Raw genomic sequence first — 14,593 nt, 5'->3', positions numbered from 1 at the left:
GTGGTGGCCCTCACCTTGGCCTCTTGAACACCCCAACCAAGGCTGCAGATGAACCCAGCCTCTCATCGCCTGCCCTGCCCTGGCTCTGTCTGGGCCTCTCTCTCTCTCTCTCTCTCTCTCTCTCTCTCTCTCTCTCTCTCTCTCTCTCTCTCTCTCTCTTTTCTCTTGTCCTGGCTTCTGTTTGCAACGTAGGGATCTCTTGTAGGTTTGTTACTCACTACCTTAAAGACCTCTGGGAGATTCTCCACAGCTCCCAGGGTCCCTGGAGGAAGCTCACTGGAGCCCAGTTAATCATAGGCACCAGGGAGAGGAGCCACCTTGCTTCTGGACTCTTGTAAACAAAGGAGACTTTAGAAAAGACCTTGATGTGGGCAGGCGAGAGGAGGGCCAGGGGCTGGGGCTGAGAGTGGTGACCCTTACTCAGCCCCTTTCAAGTCAGAAAGAAGAGGCACTACCTAGTCCTTCCATCCCAAAAGACCGTTCTCAAAGAGGTCACTAGCAGTGGGGAGGGGGAGCAGGTATTTGAAAAGTCAGGAGCTGGGCAGGAAAGGGTCAGGGATCTCTCCTAGTCTCCTAGACCACCCAACTCTTCCTCAGAGGTCACCAAGAGTAGGCAGTGGGAGCCATCAGTCTCTCTGATGCAGTATCAGGACCCAGTGAGGCAGCAGCCAAACCTCCGTATGCCTTAGTGGGCTCTGAGGGTATTCTACATGTCACCTCCATGCTCAGGGTGACACGGTATCTGAAGCCATCCCGCTGTTGCTTCCTGGTCACTTTGTCAGCAGTTCTTTGACTCTAGAAGATCCAAGTGGCTGTCAGGCCTGGTAGCACAGGCCCTTTCCCAGCGGCTTGGGAAAAGGACTGCAGATTCAAGGACTGCCTGCATCACAGAATGAGTTTCAGGCCAGCCTGGGCAACTTGGTGAGACTCTGGTCTCAAAATAAAAAGGAAGAAGAGGGCTGGAGATGAAGCTCTGTTTATCTAAATGTTTCTCTTCCACGTAGCAGGGTTTAGGTTCAGTTATCAACAATGCAGTGAGAAAAGGGAGAGAGGGAGATGGAGAGGGACAGACAGACAGATGGACAGAGGGAGGGAGAGAGAGGGGAAGGGGGGAGAAGAGGGACAGAGGGAGGGGAAGAGGGGGAGAGAGTGAGATTGATTCAGGTGGCTGAGATATGGATGCCCAAGTCAGAGTTTATATACCATCTCTGTGTGGTTCTGACAGCCATCACTCGGGCTCCTAGTCCACTGATAACCTGTGAGGAGCCAAGTTGTGGCTCAGCAGAGAAATAGAGGCGTTTCCTGTCAGCCTTCCAGAAGCAATCAGAATGCAGAGGAGAAAGAGGAGCAAGCAGACATTCATGGGCCAAGAGAGGCAGCACTTGATCCGGGCTCCCGTCCTAAATACGTAGAAAGGCATACAGGCAAGACAGCCTACGAAAGAAGTGACTTGAAAGTAAACAACAACAAAAATGGAGTCTAGTCAGCTCCACTGTAGGACAGCACAGAACCATCAAAGTGAGATGGGGTCGATGCCACTTAAGTCGACAGCAAGGCCCAAGGTGAGCTGAGTTTGCTCTGTAAGAAGGAAAAGAGTTGTATGGATGTTTTCTTTCCCTAGAAGGATGTACCCCTAGCTACAGGTAACCCACGGGGGCCACTCAGAGTCTCTGGGCCTTGTCCACTTTCAAGTAGCCTTGGTGGGTGAGCTTCTCAAAGCCTTTTAGAAGGACTAGACCTTGTTCCTTATCTGTGTGGGACTCGAATCCCCCCCCAACACACACATACACACACTGAGGACTTTGAAGGTTAATAATAAGAAAGGACCGTACAGTATCAAAGAGGGCTCTGCCAGGATCTTTTTCTCCCCCTAACCCCAGTGGTTCTAACTGGGTGTCCTGCCAACGACATAGCACCAGGGAGCCAGAACCAGGGGTCCAGGCCTTCCCAGAGTCCTGTACATTGCTAGTTCTGTTTCTAGTAGAGGGAAGAGGGGTCATGGGTGAGGCCCTGAGTTCCATACACAGCAACACACACACAGGTACATGTGTGCACACCACACCACCCACCCACCCACACACCACCCATACACCACACTCCACACATACCACATATACACACACACCACACACATAAACACGTACTACACACACCACACCACACCATACACCATACATATATACCTCATATCACACATCACACACATACACAGGCATATGTGCGCATGCCCCACACACATACACACACATACCACACTATACCACACACCATAAATATACATCCCATACCACACATCACACACACATACATACCACACCACACACACACCACGATATACCACATACCACCCCTATATACCCCATAGCACACAATACACACATATACATACCACACACATAAACACATACCGCACACATACCATACACACCATACCACACACATAAACATATATCATGCACACACACACCACATACCACACACATACCACACACACAAAAACATACCACACATACCACACATATACACACATCACACACACACACACAAGCAGCACACACACATGCCTGCTTACACTGGCACACATGTGCATGCATGCACACACACACACTAAATGACAGCTCATAGGACCTTAAGTGAAATCAGGAGTAAAAGACACAGTAGGTGCTATGTAGTGCACTACTTAGTGTGTGTGTGCGCTTGTGTGTATGCATGTAGACTACGCTGCCTGTGTTCACCAGAATGGCTATCATAAGCCCATCCTAGGCTCAGAGACCGCAGCGGGCGGTGCAGATGACTCCATGCTTTGCAAGCAGGAGGACCTGAGCTTAAGCCTTAGAAAGCATACTTAAAAGCAAATCAAAGAGTGTTGATACACACTTGCAATCCCGAGGTGGTGAGAGAAAAGTGTCTCCCTGGAGCTCCTGACCTACCGCAGGTCAGCAAGAGACCCTGTCTAAAAGAAAAACAAACAAACAAAACCCCACAAGCAAACACCACCACCACCACCAAAAAGATGGATGGCACCTGAGGAGTGACACCTGAGCTTGGCCTCTGACCTCTGCAGCACACATACGTTGGGGTCTCAGTTCATTACAGCCAGTGGGGGTTCTAGGTCTGGGAGCAAGGCATATAACGTGGAGACGGCTTTCTTCTAATCCTGTAGTGAGACTAGCCCTGCTGCCATCTTGGCCCCAGCTTGGCATCAGCGATCAAGGCTCGCCGGGAAAGCCTCCTGGCTCCTAGAATCTGCCTGCTTCCCTAGTCTCCTTCACCCCTACACTGATTATTCCACTAACGTTTCCCTTTGGTGTGGCGTGTACGCCGCGGTCTATCAACTCGGAGCCGTGGAACCTCTGGGTAGCCATCGCCTCACTTCTTGGACTGTGATCGCACCAGCCAGAAGTAGGGAAGCTGGGTCTGTGAAGAGCAGGGGGAGCCGGGGCTCCCTGGAGAGGCAGCCATGGGGCAGGGTTGAGGTACTGTGTTTATACTGACAAGATCCTTCAGCTTGCCCTTCCCCAGGCAGCCACCAACCCAGGTGTTTCATGTCCCCACCCCCTGCTTGTTCAGACACAGGTGCTTTTACGAGCTAAGGCCTTTGGGGAGGTTGCTGGGGCTCAGGAGACCCCGTAGGGAAATCTTCCCCAATTCCCACGGAGCCGGAATTAATAGAGCAAGCGCTAGACTCTTCAAGAACAGGGCCTCTGCAGCACCCGGCCGGCTGGCATCTCTCCTGGAGGATTGCATCAGATGCCCTCCTGTGCCCAGCCAGCCCCATCTGGACCCTCAGGCTCTGGCCTCCTCCCCTCCTCTCTGGCTCAATCTGCCCCTTCCTTCTGGCCTCCCCATGCCTGGGACTCAGCCCAGGGTCAGGCTGCCAGCTGTCCACAGGTTCGGGGGACCCAGCCCAGCTCCCAAGCCCCATTCCAGAAGTAGCAGATTTTTAAAAAACGGGAGTAGTCAAATGTTCTTCCGTGAGCGGCAGATCTGGGGCATTTTTAAACCCGGGAGAGAGGTGTGGGGAGCGTACGTAGACTTGTGATGGGCAGAGAAATCCAGACAAGTCGAGCCATGGACAGACCTTATCCCGAAGATGAACAAAAGGAGATTGTGATCTGTTAGCCGTGTGATGGAGACACCCAACCCCCAACAGGCCTCCTTTCCAGGCTAGGATTATAACATCAATGTGTGTAGCCGAAACCTAAGGAGAACAGGGCAGAAATGGAAGGGCTTTGGAACTGGCCAGTGCCTGCTACGCAAAGTAACGCAAACACTAGCAAGCTTCCTGAACACACCAATGCTACCACCACAGGAAGCAAGAGACCCCCCCCCCCAGGTGTGATTAAACAGATCCATGGGCGCCACGCCCAGTGAGAGACTCAGAATGTTGAGAGAGGGGGCCAAGGATTCTGCCTCTTTGAGAGGTCAGGTTTAGGAATTAAGCCTGAGCTGGACTCTGCGTTTCTAACCAGCTCCCAGGTTACCGCCAGTCCACATACCCACGCAGGAACAGCCAGCTCTTCTGTGGTACTCTAAAGTTACCAAATTAACTTTTGTTTTACTTTAACAAGCTCCCCAGGTGATGGCTATATACCTTCCTGTTTGAGATGTACTGCCAAGCTTGGGGAGCTGGAAAGACAGGGACACCTCGTCAATTCAGTCAGAGAGCCTGGCGTGGGTCGTAGGCAACGGGCATTGCTGTTTAGCTTCCCAGGGCTCTGGTTGAGAACTGGCACTCTAAAGGGACCAGAAGTTGTCAGAAGCCCTTAAGGTTGAAGAGGTGAGGGAGGGAAAAAAGATGCTCTATTTATAGGAGATGTTGCATTCTCCCGAACATTACTTTGTATGGCTCTCCTGATGACTTATCAAGCAGAAAGTGTTTAAGTAGTTTTGCTCGCTTGAGAGCGAAATGGGGGCCCGAGAGGAACTGGCTTGTTCTGGAGCAAGGGACAGTCCTGAAACTGAAGGCACAGTCCCTCTCCCTTGAGTACCTTTAGTCTGCTCACCTCAGAAAATCTGTACATACGAACCTCAGGAAGAACAAATAAACCTTTCTGGGGTACAGAATCCTTCAGCCAAGAACTTCCGATCCTCTGTGCTCAGATTAATGACAACGAAATGCTATCTGTCCTTAGCTTTGGGGTACGCAGTGGTGAGATATGGAAGCAAAAGCCGGCTCAGGAAGAATGCAAGGCCCCCCGGCTCTCTTGCAGCCCCCTCTCCCTAATGTTCATGGTTTGAAGGAGGTTAGCAACGATGGTTGCTATGGTAACCACATCTTTTATAAATGCCCATTCACATGAGATTTCCTTGGTATCCCCCAACCCCCGAACTGTAACAAGGTCACAGAAAAAGCAAGCCATTTGCCCAGCACTTAAATCTTCCTAGAAGGATGTTGGCTAACTGCTTCTCTATCCCCGCCTTACATGAAAGGGCCTGTTAAATGATGGGTGTAGTGGCCTTGGAGGGAAACGCCTGTCCCCTCAGTGGTGAAAGCCCTTCTTCTGGACCTGTGTGTCCATTCCCCACTTCTTGCTCTCTACCTTCAGTAGCCTGTCTGGCCTTTTCAATGGCTGGTCACATGCTTTTGGACCACTCCGTGATTTGTAGGAACAGGACCATGCCTACAGCCTGAAACGATTGTTTCCTTTGAAACAAAAGCTCGTCACATGGAGCTAAATTTTCTCCTTTTGTCCAGGAAGGCACATGGGGATTCTTATCACGCCCTCACGGGTGTGTGTGGGAACCCCCTTGCTGCTTGATGTATCCAAGAAGGGAACCATCTCAGCTCCTGGTCCCCTCTCCCTGCCTCTAAGTTTCTTCTTTCTTTTCTTTCTTCTTCCCATTGCCTGGGACTGTTCACTGGGGCCTTTTTTTTTTTTTAAAAGATTTAATTTACTTATTTTATGTATGTGAGTACACTGTAGCTGTACAGATGGTTGTGAGCCACCATGTGGTTGCTGGGATTTGAACTCAGGACCTTCGGAAGAAAAGTCAGTGCTCTTACCCGCTGAGCCATCTCTCCAGCCCCCAACACTGGGGCCTTTCTTGTCAATCCTGCCCAAAGGTCCTTGGAGGGGCGGGGAAAACACCTCTATTTCATTACATCATCATTTAGCAGTCCAAGGCCAAAGTGTTCTTAATATGGGGCCAGAGGCAGGAACCACAGTGGTGACGATCAGTGCCTGTAGCACCGGCATCGTTGAGGCGTGTGTGGGCCAGCGCTGTAGGATCATTGTTCTTCAGTTGCTTCTCTCCAGTGGTCACAGGAGGAGGAACTCTCATTGGTCTCATTTTACAGTGAGTTGAAGAAACTGAGGTTTAGAAAGGCGATGTTCAGAGTCTGCGGGTCCCAGGAGGACAAACAGGTGTCAGTCCCTAGATAGGAAGGGCTGGTAACTTTACCAACCCCCTACGCAGCAAGTAGAGGGACAGAAATGACAGACCATCACCGGCCATGTGAAGTGGGTCTCTCGGGGAGGGCTTTTGGTAAGGGATGCTCTGCAGAGCTGAGTGGATGCAGCTCTTCCTCATGTGGCTGCCTCTTCTTCCCATCATCCACTGTCTGATACCCTCACTCCTCCACCTCATCTCCTGCCCCCAGTCCCCGTGGCCTCTACACTGTGGACTGTGATTCATCCTCATAGGTCCAGCTCCTAAGCTCCCACCCTCAGCTCTAACTCCACTCACCCTAGCCTTGGACTTCTGTGTGATGATAAACTCAGAGCTGAGCTCTGCCTCCCTGCCTAACTTTGTAAAACCTCCTAGGGGAAGAGGGTGGGGCCAAGGCTCTGCACTCACCCCAGGTCAAGGGGAATCTGCATCTCAGTCATGGGGTAATTGTCAGGTCAGAGAGATATCACTAGGTAACAATTCAGAGGATCGTCACCAACACCTCTGCTTCTTTGCCTAGAAAGCTCCTGGTCACCCCACTTCACCCCAGCTGGCCTCACAGTCCAACAAACCCCACCCTCTCGTGAATTTCCAACTCTCCCGAAGTACTCTGTAGAACATCCTAGAAGAAAAGACAATTGCCTCCTCCCAGAGGGGCCCAGGAATCACCTTTTCTTTGCGGACAAAAATAAATGCATAATTCATCTCATGCAATTCTCTCCGTACGATATTTATTGAAGCATCTTCCCCAGGAGGGATGGCCTCTGAGGTTATTTATTTGGGACTTAAGACCTCAGGGGCACAAGGAAGAGAGGTTGCAAAGATCCTCCCACCCCCATGTTATCCACAGACGCCAAGGCAAACCTTCTGTGTGGTTCTTTTGTGGTTCTTTTGTTAAGTCTGCAGTTCCACATGCCCTTGAAGAAAGTGACCACCTTCTTAACAATTCAGGTTGGGCCTCCTCTATGGGGACCTTGCTCCCCTGCTATTGATCAGATGAGGAACTTGATGTTAGTGATTGCCTAACATTGCTAGACAAGGAAATCACCTGGGAGCCTTAAGAAAGAAGAATCACGATGCTGAGTTCACAGCCCAAGCGAGTGATACCAGGATGTCTAGTGGTGAGAGCCAGACACTCATATTATTTAATGATCCTCAAGAGATCCCAATATGCAGTAAATCCTAGAACCATTGCCTTAGCCCTGCCTGAGTTCCTCCCGTAAGTGCCAGCACAGACCGGTGACCTTGGCCATAGACTCATCTCAGCCCTAGTGTCTGGGCCATTCAGGCTCCAGTTGTAAGAACCTAAATGCCTTCTCACTCATGTGATCTTCAGACAAGACAGGCTTTGACCTTCAGACCTGGTTATGATTGCTGCGCTCTTTCCTCAGGTCCATTCCCATCATGTCCACAGACTGTGTGGTCTATATGCAGAAAACTCCCACCTAGCAGCTGGAGAGATGACTGCATAAGCATGAAGACCTGAGTTTGATTCCCAGCTTCTGTGTCAAAGCCAGATGTGGCTGTGCACATCAGTAGCTCCAGAACTTTGGGGGAGAGATAGGCAGATCTCTAAACTCATGATGATCTAGCCAAAATAATCAGATCCAGGATCAATGAGAGAATAAGGCAGAAAATGATAGAGGAGGGTATGCAACATTGACCTTTGTTTTCAGATGTGCACACACACACAACCTGTGCATCCATGTGCATATAGACTTGTTCTCTCGTTCTCTCTCTCTCTCTCTCTCTCTCTCTCTCTCTCTCTCTCTCTCTCTCTCTCTCTCTTGCTCTCTCCCTCTCTTGCTCTCTCTCTCTCTCTCTCTCTCTCTCTCTCTCTCTCTCTCTCTCTCTCTCTCTCCAAAAGTCTCACATAAGCCATATGACTATAATCTTACCACCTGGGAGGCAGAAGCAGTAGGGTTGTAAGTTTGAGACCAGGCTGGACTATATTAAGACCTTGTCTAAAATAACAACCAGCAGAACTATTTAACTATAGTAAGCCATTCTGCAGATGAGATGGCTTGAATAATTTTTCCCATGGGTCCCTTCTATATTTGTTTCTTGGGACTGCCATAGCAAAGTTCCACAGATTGGGTAATCTAACACAGTAGAAATAAATGTCTTTCTAGTTCTTATTTATTTATTTATTTATTTACTTATTTCATGTATGTGGGTACACTGTCACTATCTTCAGAAAGACCAGAAGAGGGCATTGGATCCCATTACAGATGGTTGTGAGCCACCATGTGGTTGCTGGGATTTGAACTCAGGACCTCTAGGAAGAGCAGTCAGTGCTCTTAACCACTGAGCCATTTCTCCAGCCCGTCTTTCTAGTTCTTGATGCTAGAACTCTGAAATCAAGTTGTGTGTGTGTGTGTGTGTGTGTGTGTGTGTGTGTGTGTGTATACATGTGCTCATGCATACACTATAGGCTTTGGGGGAGAGACTCTGTTGCATGCCTCTGCTTCTAGAGGTAGCAGCAATCCACAATATTCTTTAGCTTGGAAACGTGTTGCTCTAATCTTTGCCTCCGTCTTCTCTATGCTTTGACCACTGTCATGACTAGTGACATCTATAAAAAAACTTTCTTCCAAATAGAGTCAGACTCTAAGGTTCCCGTTGTTTGTTGAGAGAACACTCTCCAACTCTCTACACCTTCTCAGGCTCAGAAACCCAGCGTCTGCCCTAGTCCCAGGCCTACTACCTGCTGACAAGTCCTGATGCAGACGATGCTTCCCGTGGGACCTCCAGCGCACAGCGCTTGCTCAGAAACAGCAGCCGTCTCTGCCAGCGGACCAGATGTCCATTCCTCCAGTGTTCTGCAGCCACTGGCTGAGTACTCCAAGGGTGTTCATTATTAATCTTGAACATGTGCCTGGGCGTTCTCCAAGGACAAGGACCCATCCTTAACATAACTGGCCAAGAAACCTGTTTGCAGACTAGTGGGAGAAATGGCCTCCGTGGAGGTGGTGACTTCCTAGTCTTGATATTCAGCTCTAAGGTTAACTGTTATTTTCTTTATCTATCATTACAGGAAATGGGTACATTGAAGGTAAAGAGCTAGAAAACTTCTTCCAGGAGTTGGAGAAGGCAAGGAAGGGTTCTGGCATGGTAAGCCTGTGTGCCCCACCCCTGCATTTGGGGGTTTCTGTCATCTTGACCTATCTAGTCTTGAGAATTGTCTGTCCCACAATACATCTAGAGACCTGGGGTCTCTCCAATCTTGGCACTAAAGAGCCTTTCATTTGAAAGGATATAAAGAAAGGCCAGGTTCTCCCTAAGAGCACCTCATTTGAACATCCTTGGGTGACTTAGGGAGTTAACCATCGTGAAAGCCAAGAGTTGATGAATTCCCTCAAACTGCACAGGTATGTATTCCTGTGTGCATGGATCTATCTTTTCCTGAGAACACATCCCAGAAAGCCAAGGGGTTCAACTCAAGACAGGGTGCTTAGAGGACCCCAGAATGCCTGCCAGTGTCCCAGCCTCAGCACTGTTGACATCTGAGACTGAATAGTTTTTGTCATGAGGGTTGTCTTTATGTTATAGTGTGTTATCCAGCACGCTTGCACCCACCCATGAAGCAGCCAAGTCACGGGCATCAAAAAATGTCCTAAGTTGGGTGTGATGGTGCAAACCTTTAATCCCAACACTTGAGAGGCAGAGGCAGGCAGATCTCTGTGAGTCTGAGACCAATACGGTCTACATTGTGAGCCCCAGGATAGCCAGGGCTACAGAGTGAGACCCTATCCAAACAAACAAACAAACAAACAAACAAATCACTAAAAAAAAAAAAAAAATTGTCCCAGACATTATCAAACGTCCCCTAGTGGAGAAGAGGGAACAGATCCAGATTCTAGACCAACGAAGGCTAGCTTCTCTGTAAGAGAAAAACTGAGGGCTACTCGGAAGCACCCCCTGAGCCCTGACCATCCTGTTGGTATGGAGGAGTCATGACCTTTGAACTGTTACGCAATGACTCCAGATCGTGGCCTGGTTTCCTAATGACAGGAATATTATTTCCTCTGATACCAACCTGTTGAGTTTGCCAAAACCTCCTGGGTGAGGCATGCCAACATACTGAACTCCTAACGTGACCAGAGCTGGTTTGTTGTGTCCCATGTCTAGTCTGGAATAGATGGGGCCCACTCCCCACTACTTGCTCCTCTGGCTCCTTTAAGGGTCTCTCTTGTCTCTTTCTTCCCACCTACTGTCTCACCCACTCACTACCGGCTAGTAAATCTTCCGGGCTCTGTTCTTAAGAGAAATCAGTTATATATGAGCCCCTGGCTCTATTTTCTCAAAGTACCCCAGTGAGAAACATGCAGGAGCCATGGGTGGAAGACAGCTGCTGGTGGGGTGTGGGTGTGCTTGCCTACAGATCTCTCATCAGCCCTTGTGACTAGGAACATATGAGCCCAGGATACAGAAATCCTGGCTTTTCAAACTGACTCTGGGATCGTGAGCTACACAGAAGAATGTGTCTAATGCAGAGTTTCAAATCTAACCATCATCCTCTTAGTCATGCTCTCCCTCGGCTGGCACGAGGGTGATGGACAAGTCTGTCCACCGCCATCCCAATTGCTGTCACCTGGGACCAGTTCCCAGAGCATCTGTCATGTGGATTTGGGGGGCAGGAGCTAGGCTTTCAATCTCTAGCTGTATTTACCTGGGTGAACATGAGGGAAGTCACTGCATCTTGGAGTCCATTTACCTGTGAGATGCCTGGATGACTTGCCCACTAGGGGCTGTGGTAAACCTCTATTAGGTTGCCCACATTTATGGCGTCAAAGCTTACATATTTGTAAATATAGATAAACACTGACTGACGAAGATGGATACATTGAGATCAGATTCAAAGGCCAGAGGTCATATGGAGGAATGCAGAAAGAACTCTCAGGATTTGTAGAATTTCTCTTGGAACAATCCCAAGAAGCTTGAAGCCTTGGTGGAAGGGGCCCGGGCAAGCAGCGGAAGAGCAGATGTTCCTGGGGGTAGGGGAGGCGCTACAGCATTGACTGAGGATAAGATGGAGTTCCTGGGTGCAGGTGACAGCTCAGGCACACCCCAAACCGGGGAAAGGTTCCAGACCGTCAAGAGACCACTATGTTTAAGTTGAGGGGTAACGCGCTAATGGGACTCTTAATAAGTAATCGGTTTTTCTATCCTTAGAAGAGTTGAGTGGCAGGTTTAAATCTCCCCCTCGGCTGTGGGATGCCCTCACATTCCTTCTAGCGTGAAAACAGATGAGAGTACTGAAGAATTGCAAGCGTGTCTGTAAAGAGGCGAATGAGTGCTTCATTTTGTATTGGTGAAAGTGGTCGGAACCTATTGTGGTGTGGTGGGTGGAGCTTGGGTTGTGCTAAGAGCTGTAACTCCCATCAGAGTGGTGGAAATAAGGCCAAACCCCTTATGGAGCTGTAGATCTCAAATGTCAAAGGTGCATCTAATCACATGGTACAGAACATGCCCACGTGTCCTGGGTCCCTTGATAATCATGTGACTCCCATCTAAAGCAGAGACTGACCCTCGGAGCACCGGGGCCACACGTTTCTGAGCCATGTGTTCAGGACACAAAATGAAGCTCAGCCCTGCTTCTCTGAGAGCCTCAAATCTCCATAACACGGCAGCAGGATCAGCCTCCTCTCTCTGTCCACAGATGTCCAAGAGCGACAATTTTGGAGAGAAGATGAAGGAGTTCATGCAGAAGTATGATAAGAACTCAGATGGGAAAATTGAGATGGCAGAGGTGAGAGCCAGGGGGCATGGTGGCTGAGGGGGCGTGATTGAGGAGAGCCAGGGGGCCAGCCGAGGCTGTAGTCCTTGTGTCCAAGAAACATCCCTGCCGGAGCACTTAAACCAACTAAACAGAATAGGGGCTTTCTTTGTGTGTCACCCAAGGAAAGAGCAAGGAACAAACAATGGTCTAGGGTCTGGTCCCTAAATGCTCTCAGGATCCAACAGTTGCTGCAAATGTGTGAAAAGCCAAGCTTAGGACAGTGGGAAGACTAGTTAATAGGAGTTTGCATATCCCACCTAAATGCATCATCCAAAAATGAATATATATATATGTATATATATATATATATATGATAATTTACATGTATGACATACAATCCATGTAATTTCTACGTGCCTACATATACATACATGCTCACCCACACGTATATGCTCAGACTTATACATAAATATGTATGCCAACTGTGATCATCAGTTTGTGACCTGTGGTCAAGAGGCCAGGAATGGTAGCGGTAGCCCATAAAATCAGGGCCTTGATCTAGGATATATTGGTTCAAATTCTACGACAGACCAGAAGTAGCTCTAGAAATGAAGCTTGAGACAGTGATCCCAGGGGTTGTGGCATGCAGCGGAGATCAGAGAGAAAGAGAGGATTGTTCTGCAAAGTGCAGAGAGAAGGGTTAGCCTGGAGACCATCTCTGCCTTGGCCTGTCTCCAGTAGAACTCTGCGTTTCACCTGGAGGCCCACATCAGTAAGTCATTGGGTACAGGCTGCTCTGCCCAAGAATTGTAGGAACCATAGACCTTCCCCAGTAGGGCTGTTCTAGTTTCACTGAGGGTAGTTCACCTGCAGGGAAAGTTGTATCCAGCTGGCAGTTGCCCTTCAGGTCACTGAGGAATGGTACCACAAATCAACTTTAAAAGACGCGGCATGACACAACGCGTCCATGTTGTAAATCTCAGGGTCACAAGACATCTTCTTTATTAGATACAACCTGTAAGAAATATTTCAGGGTTTATGGGCTGTGGTGTCTCTGCCTACAGCTCTTCAACACTGCCACTGTAACAGGGAAGCAGATATTGGAAATAAGCTCCAGAATGGATCGGGGGCCGTGTGTGTCACTAGAACTTTACAAACGCGCCTTGGGTTCTGTGTGGCACTTGGCTGTGATTTACTTATTCCTCGTTTAAGTCAAGAGACACTCCTAAAGAATGAGGCCATGGTCAAGGTGGCTCTGGCTCTCTTCTCTTGGCTCTGTCCCCTGCTTTAAAACAACAACAACAACAACAAAAGACAAAAACAAAACACCACAACAACAATAACAACACACCATTGTGTTCCCCAATCTTGTAGCCAGAGGACTGCAGACACTTCAGAAATATCATCCAGACATAGCCATGTTCGTTTGCAGAAGGCGCCTCTCTTTAAATGCAAGGAACCGGTCCCCACAAGCCACAGTAGCCCACCTCTCACATGTCATTGGCCAGTATGGGTCACGTGCCTATTCCAAAGCCAATCGCTGGTGAGGGGAATGGGAGGGTCTCGTTTGAGGGAGGGGTTGGTTAAACTAATTAGGATTTGCCTTAGCCCAGGGATTCTGAGAGAGAAGCGAGGGGGATTCAGATCAGTTAGGTGGGCTGCCGTTGGTGTTGGATGCATGGTGGGTATTTGCAAATTTTGAGAATGAAGTTGCTAAAGTCTTCATTTGCAATCAATAAAGCAGCGTCCCAAGTGGTCAAGGCTCCCCCTTTCCCGGGTCTAGAGATCATCCCAAGCGTCTCACATCTCAGAACCTTCCACCCCTTTGATGGGCCGCCAGTCTCTGTGCTCAGGGAAGGAAATGAAAGAGAGCAAAATGCGATTTCCATACCGCTTGTCTGCTGTCCATTTTCCATCTTCCTATGGGAAAGCCGGCTCTATTCCCTGATGTGCCTCCCCCTCTCACACTGGTGTGGTTTTCTGTGTTTCTCAGCTGGCGCAGATCCTGCCGACCGAAGAGAATTTCCTTTTGTGCTTCAGGCAGCACGTGGGCTCCAGCGCTGAGTTTATGGAGGTGAGCCTTCTCTCTGCCCATGGCGTCCTCCCTTCCCCCCTGTATTCAGAGAAGGCCTGCCCTAACACCCCGCAGAGAGTCCTTGGGAGATGCTAGACCCCACAGGGCTCTCCTGGTTGAAGTGTGTGGTCTATGTAGCAGAGGCATTACCTGGGTCATTGTAGACTCCCTGCCATACTGAATCAGACCCCCCCTGGTTGGAAAGAACCAATTTTCAAGCTGGAAGACTCATTCTTTTCAGTGCAACTTGCCCAAACATTTATGGCAATTTGAAGGATTTTCTCCAGTCTCTCTGTCTCTGTCTCTGTCTCTGTCTCTCTGTCTCTGTCTCTGTCTCTCTCTCTCTGTCTCTCTGTCTCTGTCTCTGTCTCTGTCTCTCTCTCTCTCTCTCTCTCTCTCTCTGT

General features: G+C 49.2%; 1 protein-coding gene across 1 annotated transcript in view; it reads left to right on the top strand.

Annotated features, from left to right (window-relative positions):
• Nucleotides 1-14,593, top strand: part of Calb2 (calbindin 2) — a 27,248-nt gene that overhangs the window by 2,356 nt on the left and 10,299 nt on the right. The window contains exons 2-4 of the mRNA XM_021220416.1: nt 9,431-9,507; nt 12,056-12,145; nt 14,109-14,189. Of these exons, the coding sequence (XP_021076075.1) occupies nt 9,431-9,507; nt 12,056-12,145; nt 14,109-14,189 (248 nt within the window). The remainder of the gene's footprint in view (nt 1-9,430; nt 9,508-12,055; nt 12,146-14,108; nt 14,190-14,593) is intronic.

This window comes from Mus pahari, chromosome 20 (genome assembly GCF_900095145.1).
Source record: "Mus pahari chromosome 20, PAHARI_EIJ_v1.1, whole genome shotgun sequence".
NCBI lineage: Eukaryota > Metazoa > Chordata > Mammalia > Rodentia > Muridae > Mus > Mus pahari.
This window is presented reverse-complemented; position numbering and strand designations above follow the sequence as displayed.